This window comes from Charadrius vociferus, unplaced genomic scaffold (assembly GCF_000708025.1).
Source record: "Charadrius vociferus isolate BGI_N301 unplaced genomic scaffold, ASM70802v2 scaffold430, whole genome shotgun sequence".
NCBI lineage: Eukaryota > Metazoa > Chordata > Aves > Charadriiformes > Charadriidae > Charadrius > Charadrius vociferus.
This window is the reverse complement of record NW_009646541.1, coordinates 2818144-2835173: the sequence shown is the minus strand read 5'-3', so window position 1 is coordinate 2835173 and position 17030 is coordinate 2818144. Positions and strand designations below refer to the sequence as shown.

General features: G+C 39.3%; 1 protein-coding gene across 1 annotated transcript; it reads left to right on the top strand.

Annotated features, from left to right (window-relative positions):
- Nucleotides 1–516: 516 nt before the first annotated feature.
- On the top strand, nucleotides 517–16872 carry RSPH10B (radial spoke head 10 homolog B (Chlamydomonas)). The gene is made up of 18 exons (XM_009885931.1): nucleotides 517–770; nucleotides 1484–1559; nucleotides 1832–1900; nucleotides 2106–2279; nucleotides 3326–3411; nucleotides 4051–4171; nucleotides 5031–5207; nucleotides 5939–6080; nucleotides 6568–6689; nucleotides 7157–7346; nucleotides 8097–8208; nucleotides 8293–8372; nucleotides 8476–8624; nucleotides 9850–9957; nucleotides 14263–14314; nucleotides 14817–14927; nucleotides 16040–16235; nucleotides 16686–16872. Exons 1-18 carry the CDS (start codon nucleotides 517–519, stop codon nucleotides 16870–16872), a joined length of 2406 nt encoding a protein of 801 aa, XP_009884233.1.
- Nucleotides 16873–17030: the final 158 nt, after the last annotated feature.

Below are 17030 nucleotides of genomic sequence, written 5' to 3'. Positions count from 1 at the left end.
TGGTGGTTATTGCGTGTTGTGTTGCAGTCTGCAGTCCTCAACTGCGAAAGCAAATTAAATCAGTCCTACTAGTGTAACTTTCAGGAAACTCATCAAACTCACCTCTGTGAGAAACGGTTTCCAGCTTTTCCACGTGATTAAATCTAGACCCCTAAAGCTCTCCTGGTAAAGATGGAGACCTCCGTGTTCCAAAAGTGAGTCTGTGGAGAACACGTCTGTGGTGGAGGTTCGGGCGGACTTCTGGAGGTGCTCCGTGGGCATCGCTGCCCGTTAGCCCTGCCGTCCGCCTGCCACCAGCCGACACCACTGCCTCGAGGGACCCTTACTACAGAAATAACTTAAAATACGTGCATATACAATAATTAAGAACCAATTGATAATTTGTTGTGTGGTTAGCTGTTTTGTTGTTCTGGTTTGTTGGGGTTTTTTTAATCAAATAGATTATAGGGGGAAAAATCTTTACATAAGACGGTAAATGTCGGGAAGGAAAATACACGTTGAGACAATTTGGTAGTTATGGCAAAGGATAAGAAGAAAGATGGCAAGAAGACAGAAAAATCTGTACGTCCTCCTGTTCCTGCACAAGACGCTACAGCTGAGAGCAGTTCAACAAAGCCAACAGATCTGCAGACCTCAGTGAATGAAGTGGAAGAAACACAGGCACATCCAGTGGTACCGGATAAAGAACCAGAGGAGGCAGAAGAACCTCCGGTCCAAAACGTTCCTCAATACTATGAGGAGCCCATTCTTACGGAAGTTATTGTAAAAAGGTATGCTTGTTACAAATACATCAGTGACGTTAAGGATTCTCATTTCCGTATCTGGTGTACCCTGTGTCATGCAAACACGGATTTGACTTTTGATTTGAGGCAGCGAATGGGGTTATTCAGACCGAGTAGCCATGACACTTTACGAGACTGATACATGTGGAATTCTGCTGCCATCTTGCATCCTAGAGAGTTGCTGGCACTCTCTGTTTGCCAAAAGGCTCGTTCTTTTTGCTTGTTCACCTACGGTGAAGTTTTGTCTAAGTATGCAGATAGTTGGTGAAGAAATGTAATGTTCAGTTGCTGCTGCCTTTTAATGATTAAGGCTGCTCGTATCCCTTAAGAATATCCTAAACTGAGGAAACAGATGAGAATGGCAGTGTAAACCAAATCCTTTGGTAGTTCAAAGGGACTGTATGTACATGTTTCACATACTGACCAGGTTGCCTGGTTGTAAGCTAGTAAATGCTACCGATGTCCTTTGTTTTCTTAAATAAAAGAAATACGGGTCTGGGGCAATGCAATGATTACGTGAAGTATTACAAGGAAGGTGCAAAAAATTGGAAATTTTGTTGTAGCTCATTTTTCTATACAAGATGCAACATCTGGCCTGCGTGTAGACCGTAGTAAATCAAAGGTCGTTGTTACATGTCTGTTGTGATTTAGGTCTACTGGCAGTGACTTGCAATCTTCATCTTAAATTGTTTTCTTTGTAGCTATGAAGGTGAAAAAGTTCATGGATTGTATGAGGGTGAAGGATTTGCATATTTTGAGGGGGGAAACACATATAAGGTGAGCGTATAAATTGAAACAAAAAGAAAAGTAGTAGTGGATCAAGTTCTTTCTCGAGAACCAGCAGGCTGGTTCTTTTAATGTGGGTGGAGGTTGGGCCTTAGAATGTGTAAGCATTGAAAGCTCTGTTGGTTTCCGGCATTAAAACTTCATTTGAAACTAGTAGTTGGAGGGGAATTAATATGTCGTTATTTTGAAATCTTACAATCACTGTAGGCTTCAGTTGTGGTAAGAATAAATTTCCAAATGATGCCAATCTCTTCATTTTGAAGGGCATGTTTTCTGAAGGGCTTATGCATGGACATGGGACTTACACGTGGGCTGATGGAGTGAAGTACGAGGTAAAGTGCAATTTAATTTATAACTGAACACAGTTACAGACAATTAGATGTGGAAATTCAAGGAAAATGGATAAGTTGTAGTAATTGATACAGTACAGGGGCAACTGCAGAACTGTGGCAGTGATTTCAATCAGAAGCCTGACTTCTCCCAGATAATTGTAACAGCAAGTCTTAGCTTTTTAAATGTTGTAATTTAATCTTTTAGGGAACATTTGTCAAGAATGTGCAGATGTTTAATGGCCGTTATACATGGAATGATGGCAGCGTTTATGAAGGATCAATCAAGAATGGAGTTAGGCACGGATTTGGATTTTTCAAGAGCGGTACTCCTCCTGTTTCTTACATTGGCTATTGGTCTGAAGGCAAAAGACATGGAAAGGTGGGTACGAACACCAAATGAGAGCATGATCTTAGGTGACCACCTTCTAGAACAGCAAGCGCTCTTGTGGAAAGGTTATGCAAAAATGTTTTATGCCATTGTATGGTCTTATGCTATGTAGAGGTTCGTCTTTCCTAAGGATCTTCTCTGAAGTTGTGAATGCTAAGTAAAACAGTTGGGATGGGATCTTGTTTGTAGTGGAAGAGATGAATGGTGTCCTAAGGAATAATTGGCTTACCATGTGATTGGTCCTTTATGCTGCTCTAAGTGGATGGGGACAAAGTCAAAGCTCACGGCTGCATCAGTAGCCATGTAACAATGATAGAACAATCAGCTTCCCAGGAGCGACAGTGATCCTGCTCCCAAATGTGTTAAGCAGACCAAGTATGATAATTACAATTAAGACTGCTTTATCTAGTTTCAGTAACACCCGGTTCCAACTTTGTAAAGGCAGGTAGTGCTTTTATCTGTCTCCGTTTCGTGCATCCAGATTGAGACACTCTCCTGGGCCTGACATTTTGCAGACCAGTGCTCAGCACGTGAGGAAAATCCCTTCTGATAACACGGGGTTTTGTTCTGTGTCACTAATGAGACACTAAAATCACTCAGGCTGCTGCGGATGGTCACCAATGTGTCCTGAGAAGAAGCTATTAGATAAAGACAGAAAAATGAACAATGTAGACCTACTATTGGAAGTTGAATTCTGAATGAGTCAGGAAACTGATCTACCTCAGAGTGACTAGTGTGACCCAGAGAGCTAATTTTGGCAATTTAGAGTATTTCCGAGTGGTTTGAAAAACATGGTAGACTGATGTAATGCAGCATGATTTTTTTGAACGCTTGGGTTTTTTTGTAAGGTCTTAACTAATATTCATCAAAAGAGTTTGCTTTTTTAATTTAATGTTATCAGTTCAGTTGCTTTCGGTACAGTGTCTCAAAGTGGCTATACGTAAAAGTGTGATTACGTCTTATATAATTTGTGTGTTATGTTTTATTATTGTAGATGAATATTTAGGTATTTAAATTAACTATACTGTTTGTTTCAGGGTACTATTTATTATGATCAGGAGCATACCTCTTGGTATTCAGGCGACTGGGTAAATAACGTCAAAGAAGGATGGGGAATGAGATGGTAAACATGATAACACTTGTTATCTTTGTATTATTTTTTTTTATATTTATTATCATACAGTTTCTCCTATTGTTTAAAATGGATACAAATTTTACCATTTCATAGCAGTGTGTACTTTCTGCAGGGGAATAAATAATTGTACAAAGTGCTTTATAATAATAAAATAGGCCTTCTCTATAGCTTACATTTTTATGTTGGTGTATTTCTGCTGATCATTCCCACAAAAGAATGTCTAAAGACAAAATCCAAAATCAGCTTTGGTAAACCACAAATCAACATTTAAAAACAAATAAACTCAATTGATTTGAACAGATGGAGCTGCTTTCATGAATAAATGAATTATTTGTGGAATTATATATAAAAGAATATTTTGATTAGCTATGGTGGAGACTCTTTGGAAGAAAAGAACTGATTAACATTTTTACAGTGATTTGTAAGTTAAAAATAGGAGGTAAACAGTGGGTACAATCAAGACTCTGTATCCACGTTACAGTGACCCAGCTTTCAAATTAATGCTTATATTTAGCATTAATAAATGGTAAATTTATTAGCAATGAAGTTTTGCCTAAACCTTGCTTTCATAAGATCCACTTAGAATTTACTATGAATGAGTCATTAACTTTTATTGTTTTCTTGCAGCTATAAGTCTGGAAATATCTATGAAGGTCAATGGGAGAAAAATGAACGTCATGGAAAAGGAAGAATGAGATGGTTGACAGCTAATCAAGAGTATATGGGACAGTGGGTGTATGGCATACAGGTATTAATTTCCTCCCCAGCAACCTGTTTAGTTCAGCGTCTGTCTATTATTCTAGTAAAACTAGAAAGGGAGTTTTGTGCAATATCAGAGGAGGCTTTGTATGATTTTTACCAGTTGAGATAGTGGAAATATGCTGTTTATTGTAAGTTGATTCTCATGTTAGCAATATTCAAATTTTTAAAAGGCTATTGACTTAGTCTCACAAAATGATAATTTAATTCTCTAATGTAAAATATAAACCTTTTTCATAAAAAAAGGAAAAAGTTTAAAAAGTTAAATGTTTCTGAGTATACTTAGCTTGAGAGATGACTTCAGCAGTGAGTATATATGGCAATTTGCTTCTGTGTCACCTGTAAAATATTAGACAACGCTGTTCCCTCTTGTAAAAGTTTTATGATGGAAGGAAAAGTCTTCTGCCACTTTTTGTTCCTTCCATTTATTATTCTGTTGGAAAAAATGTGAGCTACTTCCTCTGTCTTCATTCTGCATGAAATTGTCAAGGAGTCCAGCTTCTGGAACATCGTGGCACTCTGCTGGCATGGTGTTCCTCGCCGGGCTGTTCAGCCTTACACTCGAAAGGATCCAAGCAGGAAGGATGTCTTTAGGAGTCCTGTTGGTAGAGCTTGCTTAAGTACGTGTCGATTCAGTGTATCCTCTGAGCGCCTCTCCCATGCACCTTTGTAGAATATACTTCTGTGGATGGCGTGAAGTACTGCTGGGTGCTTTTATTGGAGAGATTTGCCAACAGTGACTCTTAAAGATGCCTCGATGTTTCTCCTTTTTAAAAGCCTGGACCTGTAGCAGTTGTAGCTCTTCTGGAGATGTTTTGGGTTTTTTTAACACACACATTTTTTTTCAGCATGGATATGGCACCCACGTATGGTTTTTGAAGAGAATGCCTGCATCTCAGTATCCGTTAAGGAATGAATACATAGGTGATTTTGTAAATGGGGAACGACATGGACGTGGGAAGTTCATATACGCCAGCGGAGCAGTGTACGATGGTGAATGGGTTTGTAATAAGAAACATGGCAAGGTGAGTATTGACGAGTAGTAAGACAAAACTACAGACAATAGCAGGGGAGACTATTCTGCTCTGTGTAGTGGATCTCTAGATTTCATATGGAAAACTGCATTCAGTTTGCATTGTGGATGGAGCCCCAACGTGAAGGGCAGACTCCACTGAGAGCAGGAGGAGTCCTTCCAAGGACCTTGCTGGGCTGTGGTTAGATGTGTGTTGTGTGTATAAAGAAATACGTTTTACGATGGAGATTCTCAGTGCAGTAGGTGCATCTTGATTTTTGCAGTGGTTGATCAGTACTTCCGCTTTTATACTGTGAGCTACTGGATCTCAATCTAGCCTTGCACAGAGACGTCCTCACATTAACAGGTTGTTTTTAAAAAAAACCTGTGAGCAGGGTGCCACATATGCAAAATAAAGATTGCAAACAAGTCTTTCCTGAGGGGCGGGGGAATGTTTTTTCCTCAAAATGCTTTTCAAAATCAAACAAATATATAGGCAATTCTTCATTCCAGCAGTGTTTTTTAATTGACAGATGGCAAAGTACTTTATAAAAGAGGTGAGGAAAAATTATTTTGCTTTATTTTACTCTATAAAAGAGGCGAGGAAAAATTATTTTGCTTTATTTTATCTCATATATTGCATTTTAGCCAAGATTCTTAAAAGGAAATTTGATCGAAAGCATTAGTGTTATTTTTTCTGATTTTTGATTTACATTGAAAATAATAAAATTGATCTGTCTATAGGGCAAGTTTGTCTTCAAGAATGGTCATGTTTACGAAGGAGAGTTCATAGATGACTGTATAGTAGAATATCCTGCTTTTCAAGTGGATGCAATGAATGCAAAAGAGCTGAATGCCATTTGCACAGGAAGTAATTTTGGCACTGGTAAGCAGCTTAAGAAAACAAATTCTACTCTGTTCACATTTTGTTCTTCCTTTTTACTGTAATGTGAAGCTGTTTGTACTTTCTCAAGAACAGACATATTTCTTCAAAGAACTTTGACAAAGATGGAAGTTATTTTAATAATTAATGACTTTTGTTCCCATGCTTCTTGTTCCCTGTGCATGACACTTTGAGTTGAATGACACAACCACACTACATCTTGTAATGCTTTTGGAACACTGTTGTCTGAAAATTTCATAACTTATGTAATATCTGCATTTCCTTTTGGCTAGGGGTTGGATTTGACAAAATTACTCTTCAGTTGTTGCGCTGTTGATTAAGAAACTCAACTCCTCACTATAAAGGAGTCTGTTATTTTCAGTTTGAAGTCAGTAAGATAAGAACTAATAATGTATGTTTTATTTTCCCTGTGTATATATACTTTTAACTTCATTTTAGTTTGTTGGAATTTATTTTATTTGCATGGTAGAAAACTTCACAGTCATTAATGGCTCAGAAAATACTTCTGTTCTGGGATCAAATATTGAGTTGGATGTATCTTCACTGCTTGACTTGTTGCCAAGGGAAGAAAGACATGAAGAAGTGAAACAAGTAAGAGTCTACTGTTTGATATTTTCAGTTTTCCCCCGCACTGTGTTTCATATTATTTTATTTCTGGTTTATTTGTATTAAAGTAACTCTTTCCATTAAAGAAGTATTCAAAAGTCTGAAGGCTATGAAAACAGAAAAGGAAAAAGAAAGAATAGACAATATTGCCTCTTTCTGAGCTTCCACTAGAAGGCAATGAAAAAATACATTAACATATGTGGAAGGGCATTCAGCAGCTACCTTTAGCAACTGTGAGGTTTGTCTGCTGATAGAGACTAATTTATTTTTATCAGTCACCAAAAAGTATCTATTATAACTACCTTTGAGTAATGTTCTCATGAACATTTAACCAGGGATGTGCTCTTCGAAGTTACAAGATCAAAAGCATTCTATGCCCAGCTACAGGGTCAATACAAGCTGATCACTACTTGCTGTGAGATGATGCTGAAAACATATCCTGCTTTATTTAGGTAGAATTTGCTGTGTTGAGGCATATTACAGAACTGAGAAGAATTTACACACTTTACAGCGGCCTAGGCTGTGATCATTCTCTTGACAACACCTTCCTCTTGACTAAGCTCCAATTTTGGAGATTTCTGAAGGACTGCCAGTTTCATCACTCCAACCTAACTCTTGCTGAAATGGATCGGATATTGAGCGGTTTGTATTTCTGTTGATGGGGTCTAGAATCTAGTAATTTTAATAGTAAGCTGTGGAGATTTAGAGTGGCAAGTTCTACTGGTAGCTCAGCTTTGGTAGTTAAGTGGCCCTGAGCGAGTACGTCTGTGCCTGAGTTCTCAGTAGATGCATTAACACATCTCCAGGCACTGCAGGTGCTTAGGTGAGAAAATGCAAACTTAAAACACCACTTCAAAAATTGTTCTAAAGAGCCATCTGTTAAAAAATTGTATTCACTCCTGGTCATGCCATTACTATTACATGCAGTTTTAAGACGTCTGAGAAAAAGAAGTAGAAGAAACAATTTTTTTTTTCTTTTTTTTTTTTTTTCCCAGTGCTCTTAACTTCGGTTTGCATGTAGTATGTTTTTTTTTTCCTTCCGTAGAGACAGTTAATCGATGAGTTCCATTTAGATGTGCAGCGGGATGCACTGCAATGTCCGTGGTATGTGAAGGGTTTAACTCCAACTTTGCTTCCTTTTTCATTCCTATATGCTGAGCGGGTGCATTTCTAGAAAGAGAGAACTTGATAAGATTCAGCTGTAGGTGAACAGTTCTCCCTTGACCTGTTTGTTTGGAAGTGATGCTGTGCCTGGCCTGATTTCTTCCAGGAGTGTTGTTACACTGCAGTATGTAGAGATGGAGAGGATAAGAAAGACTGACAAGTCAGTATGCCTATAAGCGTTTTAATGTACATGATAGCAATAGAGATTTATTTTTTCAAAATTTTTAGGTGATAAAACACCACCTGAGGAGATACATTGTCCACATGAGACTTTACTGTTCAGAACATTTTTATCTTACCTTATTCGTCTGGCATTTCATATCTATCATGAAGAGCACAAGTAAGTTACATCTTTTAGTGAAATTTGTTTCAGTGTAATCAGTTTGAGTCTTCCCAGACAAAGGTATTTTTGTTTCAACTGTAGAGAGAAAGGTCCTTATCTGCAGAAGTGTTTCTTAGAAATGATGTCCAGGAATGTTATTCCCGCTGCCTGTCATATCCGAGGTAAGTAATGGTATTTCTTCTGTGCTGTGCAGAGCTCATCAATTAGTACCACATACATCAGTTTTATTGTAACTGTTATTTTTTTCCCAATTAATTTTTAAAGGTATCTTATTTTCTGAAGAACGATGTACAGTTTTTGCCATGAGCTATATCAACAAATGCTGGGAAATTTACAGAGCTTTTTGTAGACCGAGTACCAAACCTCCATTTGAACCCATAATGAAAATGAGGCACTTCCTTTGGATGTTGAACGTAATAATCTTTTTTTTTTTATTATTTAGTGTGATTAGATGTGCTTTATTTGTTCAGTTTACATGAGCATTTTATAATACTCCCTGTGGCTTCTGCACAGTTGAAAAGATAGAAGCAATGTTATTTGTACAAACTGTCCAACAAACATTAAATGGACAGTTGTTCTATGGAATTTATTTATGTACTTGTTGTGGTTTAACCCCAGCTAGGTCCGCTATCCGCTCACGTAGTTCTCCCCCTTTCCCCAAAAGGGCTGGGAGAAGAGGGAGAAGAGGAGGGGAAGGGAAAAGAAAAGAACTGGTGGGTTGAGATAAAGGCAGTTTAATAGAAACAATAACAGAAAAGGAAAATAACAATAATATCAATAATAACACAAGTCGCTCTCAATGCCCGGTGAATTAGCACCATCCCGAGCAGTGATTGCGGACTCCCCTGCCCGCCCCATCCAACCCCCATTTATGTGCTGAGCATGATGGGAATGTTCCATTGGCCATTCCGTCGTTCTCTCTGTGCTCCTTTCAGCTTCTATGGGAAGCTGAAGAGAGTCCTTGAAAAATATCAACATTGAAACACAGCAACCACTAGAACGAAAATTAACTCTGTCCCAGCTGAAACCAGGATAGTACTTCGGCAGGATTGAATTCTGATTTCGTACTTGATCATTTCAAATAAAATCTTTGACAAATGTGTTTTAAGGGAATGTAAATATTCCCCCCCCCCCCCAAAGCCTGTAAAATGCATTAATGAAAATGTCTGATTTGTAGAAATCAAAGACTGGCAGTTTTTGAAATAACACAGTAAACCATTTTAATAATGTATTAATTTAATATGCTGCAAGATGAACATGTGATTCTATACTAAAATTCAGATCAAGATTACACTGAAGCCAGGGAACAGTTTCCATTGATCTGCCTGCATTTTGAGTCATTGTTTAAATCCAAGCCTTTTTTTCATGAAAAAATAAAAATATCAGTTGGCAAAATTGTAATTTTTTGTATTTTTATTTATGAGCTGTCACAAGTTCATTCTTAACACCATTTTTGCAGTTTAGGAAACATTCCCATTGACTTCAGTATGGCCAGAGTTTTACTCTGTCGTTGATTACGAATGTGGAAGTATCATTTGAAACCACTAGACATTTTGACACAGGCTTTAAAGGGAGTTAGATTAGGTCCATGTGGGAATGCCTTAAGTGCTGTTAACATGTAACATTTATCTTACCCAGGATTTTGAACTTCTCAGCAAACAATTAACTGCTTCAAGACTTGTGGAAATACTTGTCAAAGATGGTCCTCCTCCACATGATAGCAGTAGTACCAACTTGGAGCAGGAGGTGTGTATGGAAAAAAACATATCATAGTTCGTTGCTACAGGAACAATTAAAATTACTTTTAAAAATGCTGTGAATACTGTCCTATCTGCTAGAACAGGAGGAAAATGAATTAATTTATTCCAGAAAAATAAGGAGTACAAACTTAAGTATCTGGTTTTGTCTTCCTTTTTTCTGCCTGTGTCTTCTAGTTTAGCTCATGTACTTCTGTGTTTTGCTTATTATCTTCTTAGTACAGTCTCCTCCTACCTGACCATACAGGTAACTCCGTAAGAGTGCTGTTACCCAGCGGGTGAAATACCGTTCCTAGGAGACTGCTGCTGGTAATAGTTCTGTCTGACAGTATGTGTATACAGTGATTACGCAGGGATAAATCTCAGCGCTTCCAGCTGCCGAGGCACGCACTGGAAATGGTGAGATGGGTCAATAATTAAGATGTGAACCCACTGATCCTGAAAATCTGGTGATCCAAGAAATCTGATTAGTGACGTGTAAGTGCTGGCAGTTCAATGAGGTCGGGTAGTGACTGTAGAGGAGTCTCGTGCTACCTGACATCTGGCCTGCTATAGAGGGCCTTCACCCTTAAAGAATTAGCTCTTACTCAGTGATGATCTATTGTAAATGACATAATTTAGTTTATTGTTTTATACAGTATCTGATAAACTGAACACACGGTAAGTCTTACTAAGGGATTCACTATATACCCATTTTGGGGGTTTCTGGAAGCATCGTATGCAATAAACATTTTAGGTAATAGCAATAGTTGTGTGTTATTTGTTAGAGAAATTTCTCCTAGGTCCAGATACGGGAAAAATCTATGCAGTATTTTATCTCAGTATGACTTGACTTGTATAAGGCATAACACAGTGTATCACCTGAATTTTTTGAGCTTTGGCTGTTTTCAATTTTCCTTCAGAAGGAGGGATGTTTGAATATGTAAATGAGGCCAGCGAGGCTTCACAAACAATCGCTTTTGATCTCTTTGCTTGCTCAGACATATGACCATTAATGAAGGGATTTTGCAAAATGAATGAATTAATCACTGTGTTTGTTTTCCTCTAGTTGGTTTTTCTTGAATTTGTTGAAGCTCTTCTGGATTGTGCGTTGGTGTATGTTACCAGTGATATGATTAAGAAGCAAGTAGATTGTGATTATCAGAAAATAAGTAGCTTTAGAATCGAGGGTCTCTCCAAGGGAACCACAAATGTGTCTCTCTACCCAGAATATTCCCTGTCCCAGGTAAAGTTGATGCGGACCTGTTAAATATTATTATATGTCCACTTAGAGGGCGAAGCTGGGACCTGCAAGTGTTCTGTTTCCTGAACATAGAAACTGATTTCCTCTTTTTGCATAAACACTCATTTGATTTGGTCCTTCTGCTTTTTCTGTTTGTTGCTACCGTAGCTTGTAACATCAGTATAGACAGTTTTAACACACTTGCACATTTTCCTAGATAATTGTAAATACACATAAAGTCCTTGCAAGTCTTCCAGTGTTCAAAGGGGAATTGACGAATTGGTTGACTGGTGGAAGATATGCCTCTCCTGCTTTAAGTTGAATGTCTAAAATTGCCCTGTAAAAATGGCAGTTGTATGTAGCAAGACTTGCTGTTTCCCATCAGTTAAGCTATGCTCTCTTTTTGCATAACTTCAGAACAAAGTTTTTATAGGTTGTAAGATGCTGCTGGTGACACTGATGCAATGTAGATAGACAGGGTAGTTGAAGGCGTGACTTGGAAACGTTACTATTCAGAATTATGCACAAGATGAAAGTATTTTTATTAATTCAAAGAGCATTCACAAACCCTAATTTCACAGTGTCTGTAAGCCAGCAGTGCCGCTGAACACCACCATTCTCTGGCCATTTGTTCCCATCCTATGGAACCCATTCCCTTGCATCACTGCAAGCATTAATGCAGTTGCACAGCGAAATGGTCCAGGTAAAATAGTCAGATTTTCCAAGACTAAAAGAAAATCTTAATTAAAAATGTAAATTCTTCTTGTGTTTACTTTTTATTAGTGCACTTACAGCAGAAGTATAATTGATACAGACATAAATGATGCCATTTCCGAGGCAGCTGAGCTTTATGCTTGTTCGGGTTTGTCTTCAAGCAAAAATGTCATCTCACAAGATGAAATAAAGAAACATGAGGTATGTGAAAAGCCCCCACTGAAAGATGAAGCAGAAGGTTTGCAAATTCATGGGTGACAGAATAGCCAAGGTAGTTTCAAGTTTTGAAAGGGACTAGAATTTCGTCTAACATTAAATACAATGTGTTCCTGTTCCCGGATCCGCGTATGAGCCTAGAAGTGGTCCATTTCCATTGCTAACAAAGCATTTGCTCCCACACATACCCTCAGCTATTGTTATTTAGAATATTGGGTGGTATCTTCTACATTAACTAAAACAATGGTGAATAAAGCTACGGTTTCTTCTTTATTTGCAAGGTAGGGAGTGAGAGGCGGAGACGTGGGCAGAGAGATTTAGAAGTACTGGGTAAAGTAACTGTAATGTAATTCATAAAACACTTTTCAGAATTCTTCCAGCAAACTTTTCACCTTCACTGCCTTTACAATTTTGTACCCAGTGTATGACTATAACGAGATTCTTCATGTTCCAAGAACAAAAAGGGATTGTCTTACCCCTGTGATTTTGGGGTAAGATAGCAAGGGTTACTATTTTGTACTGGAATCGTGGAAATTGGACAGAGAACTTGGAAACTTCCCAACTTTGAGAAAATATGCCAACACCGAGAAAACAGAATTGTGTTTGACCTGAGTTTTTGTGAGACTTTTGCTGTCAGTCGTCTGAGAAGAGTGGCATCATCAGGCTGCAGAAGATGCTTGGGATGACATTTGGAAAGATTTCAAAGCGTCCTTCTCAGATACCCTTTTGAATGTTGTTCTCTCCTTTTCACTCAGTGTAGTTCCTGGAATATATTCCTATAGTCAGGAATAGAAATTCATTATTGTGTCCCCAGGAGCAGATAAATAATCTTATGTAGAGCAACAGGTAAGAGCAGAGGGACATGTCCGAAGACAGAATCACAGAATGGTCAGGGTTGGAAGGGACCTCTGGAGATCATCTAGTCCAACCCCCCCGCCAGAGCAGGGGCACCTACAACAGATTGCACAGGACAGCGTCCAGGCGGGTTTTGAATGTCTCCAGAGTGGGAGACGCCACAACTTCTCTGGGCAGCCTGTGCCAGTGCTCCACTACCCTCAAGGTAAAGAAGTTCCTCCTCATGTTAAGATGGAACTTCCTATGTTCAAGCTTGTCCCCATTTCCTCTTGTCCTGTCACTGGGCGCCACTGAAAAAAGACTGTTCCCATCCACCTTGCACCCTCCCTTTAAGTATTTGTAAGTATTAATATGATCCCCCCTCAGTCTTCTTTTCTCTAAACTAAAGAGACCCAAGTCCCTCAGCCTTTCCTCATATGAGAGATGTTCCAATCCCCTCATCATCTTTGTAGCCCTTTCCTGGGCCCTCTCCAGCAGATCTCTGTCTTTCTTGAACTGGGGAGCCCAGAACTGGACACAGTACTCCAGATGCGGTCTCACCAGGGCAGAGCAGAGGGGGAGGATGATCTCCCTCGACCTGCTGGCCACACTCTTCTTGATGCACCCCCAGGATGCCGTTTGCCTTCTTGGCCGCCATTGCTGGCTCATGGTCGTCCCGTTGCCCACCAGGACTCCCAGGTCCCTTTCCACAGAGCTGCTCTCCAGCAGGTCACCCCCAACCTGTACTGGTGCATGGGGTTATTCCTCCCCAGGTGCAGTACCCTACACTTACCCTTGTCGAATTTCATACGGTTTGTCTCTGCCCAACTCCCCAGCCTGTCCAGGTCTCGCTGTAAGGGGTCCCAGCCTTCTGGCGTGTCAGCCACACCTCCCAGTGTTGTGTCATCAGCAAACTTGATGAGGGTACACTCCATCCCTTCATCCAGATCATCAATGAGTATGTTGAACAGGACTGGGCCCAGTACTGACCCCTGAGGGACACCACTTGTTACTGACCTCCAAGACAAGAACAGGAGCTTTCATTCTCTGTACTTCCCTGGCTCTGAAATAGGATAATGCTTCTTCCCTGGCTGGTATCAAAGGTGACGTGTTGTGACCGATTTGCTGATACCTGAAAGTGTGAAACACTATGGCAATTTAAATGTTTTAAAATAGGCATAATTGCAGAATGCATGTGGAATTCTTTGGAGATAGGAATTTGCGTGACTGAAATGGACATGTGATTTCACTTTTTAATTTGAACACAAGTCCAGGCATTTAGTAACTGAATTTAAAATTTCTTGCCAGCCACTGAGACCTTGTGCAGACAGAGGGCATCCTTGTCAAGAATCTCTGTCGGGTGAGTACTGTTGTTACCATAAGCATCTATAAGCAGTGGTGCTAGAGGAGATTCACTCTTTTTAGAGCTTTAAAGATGATTAAAACAGTAGCTGGATGTATTGCAATTATAGAGGGTAACTGCATTCTGTTTGGCAATTACAACAAGGTTTACGTTTAGCTTTCCACACCTGCTATACACAGATAGCTGGGCAGGTTTGAATCTCTGAACTTTTTGTGCTTTTTAATTAGAAGCTATGACATTTTCCTTAAAAATTACTCAAAGGCCTTTTAAAAGTAAATTCTTCCTGTTGTCCCACTCATTTGGGCATGGAAATGGGAGATTGAACTCTGCACTCTGCCTTCATTATAAACAAACTTCTCATCAGTACAGAAGTATTCCAACCACAGGTACAGCTGTAAGGTCCGATGACAATTTATATTTGTGCTGAATATCAAACCTGATATTTAATGCACAGAATTACAAACTGAGTAATTTTAACTTTCTTTCTTTGCAACATCAGATACTGTCCTCTCATTTCACACAACTCATGGAGGTATGAAAGACGTTCCATCATTGTTCAGCTGGGATGCAGAAAAAGAACAAGATTTCTGTCCAGCAAAGGCATTGATAGGTAAAGCAGTCCTACTGTTTTAAGACTTAATATAAAAAAAATCCCTTGTAGGTCTTGAATTGCAAATTTTAGTTGTTTATGCAGATTTCAGCTTGTCACAAGAGGGCAGTAAATGAACATTAATTCTGGAGGGAGAGTTCTAAAGAAAACTTTTAAAAGATTTTTTTAAAGAAAACAAGAATAATTAAATGAAATTTTGAAGTACTGACTTAAATAGTTTCCCCAGTTTTAAAATGCCACATTTTATTTGTAGGGCATCTGTAAGCTGTAATTTGTATTTACTCTATAAGAAGCTCAGTCCACAAGCCTGCCCATTCTTTTTTTTTTAATACTTTGGACAAATAAAAGATAATACTGCTATGTTTTGCTTCTTTTACTTAATATAAGAATTATTATTAGTGGTGTGCTACCATTAGCTGGGATAAGATATCTTCTAGTAAGACAGGCCAGCATTCATGCAGAAGAGAAACATGGAAGAGCTTTTTCGTGTATTGAGGCTAGTAACCTTCTTATACATCTCCCTCCTGGGTGATCAGCAGATCTCATCTGGGTTGTTTTTTGTGGTTGTTGAACGTTTTCTACAGATGAAGAACCCAAATTAATAATGTAGGTAGACAAGGATCTTTGTGTAGTCATCAGCTCTTTCACTGAAATCTGATGACTGAAAAGTTACAGCTCTGAAAAAGCATTTTTTCGCAAAGCAGCTGCAGGTGGGCCCCAGCCTGTTCTTTGACAGCGGCCACAACTGTGTGCTTGTGTGCAGTGCCCTTCTTTGGGGTACTCGTGTTGGTGCCTCCATTCTCCTGGGCACAGGAGTCGTGGATAACTGAACTGTCATCAGATTACTGCAGAAGACATTCATCGCAGGATTAAAGGGGAAAGTTCGTATTCTTTTGATGCCATTCCCAGGGACAAGTCACACTGAAGACCGGCAAAAGGGCCATCCCCTTTCACGTGCATCCGTTAAAAGTTTCTCACAGTTGTCATCTGCCGTACCGAGCAGCAGCCAGCCTTTCCCATTGCAGAGTATCACTTCTGAAATACTGTAATCCAAACCACACTTGACACAGAAGTGCCCTGCTAAATAACTGTGTTTAATTTACACGTTGCAGATGAACCAAAAGAAGCCAAAACCAAACAAGATGAGGAATTTAGTCTGTGGATGTGTCAGGTGCAATGCTTTTTTACAACTAAGTTCTTTCCTGCCTACCAGCATGAAAAAGCGCTGAGGGAAAGAATAAAAGAAAATCGAATCCGGGATGCTGAATTAGCTGAGCTGAGAAAGATCAAGGATGAGGAGCTGGCAAAGTGAGTGTTACATCTCATCTTGAAGTAGTTAGCTCTTATCTTCTACTAACAAAATTATTGAAAATGAAACGTGTGCTTTAATAAAGTCCTATAGCATGCTGTAACAACAAACTCATCCAGGTATAATAAGCGACATACAGAATGTAACTTGCGTGACTTCTCTTACTGTCAGGAGTAGCACATACAGGCTGCTTTCAGGTTACAGACCTCAGCTGTCTGATATTTCCTGACACTTGAGCCCTGCTCTGTGTAAAGGCAGTTAAGACATTTATTTTTTTATTTTTATTTTTTTTTACTTACGTAAGTCAGACTTGAAGTGATAACTGGACAGATTTTCCGCTTCCCTACAATATGACAGTTTATACTGTGAATAGAGCTGTAATTGCTTAGTCAGTATAAATCTGTCTCCCCACTCTTGCAGTGCGTTAAATTTAAACTTTGTTCACTCAGGCTTATTGCTGGAAGAGAAGCGGAAGAGGCAAAAAGGCAAGAAGCAACAGCAGCAGAAAAACCATTTGACTCCAAGAGTGCTGATTTTAAGGAGTCAGAGGAGTCTGTGACGCAGGAAGAGGCACCGCTTGTGGCACCCCCCGTTGTTACCAAGGTGCCTACTGGCAAAAAGAGAAAGAAGAAATAAGTCTCCTAATGAGAACTGCTGAAGCTTCAAGTAAGTACTTTTTGAATAAGGAAAAAACCCACAACGGAAGAATCGCAGGTGCCGTAAGCTCTAAAATACAAGTGCGATAGAACTGCATGCACAAGACTTGCTGGTTTTGCACCAAGGCTCTTCGGAAA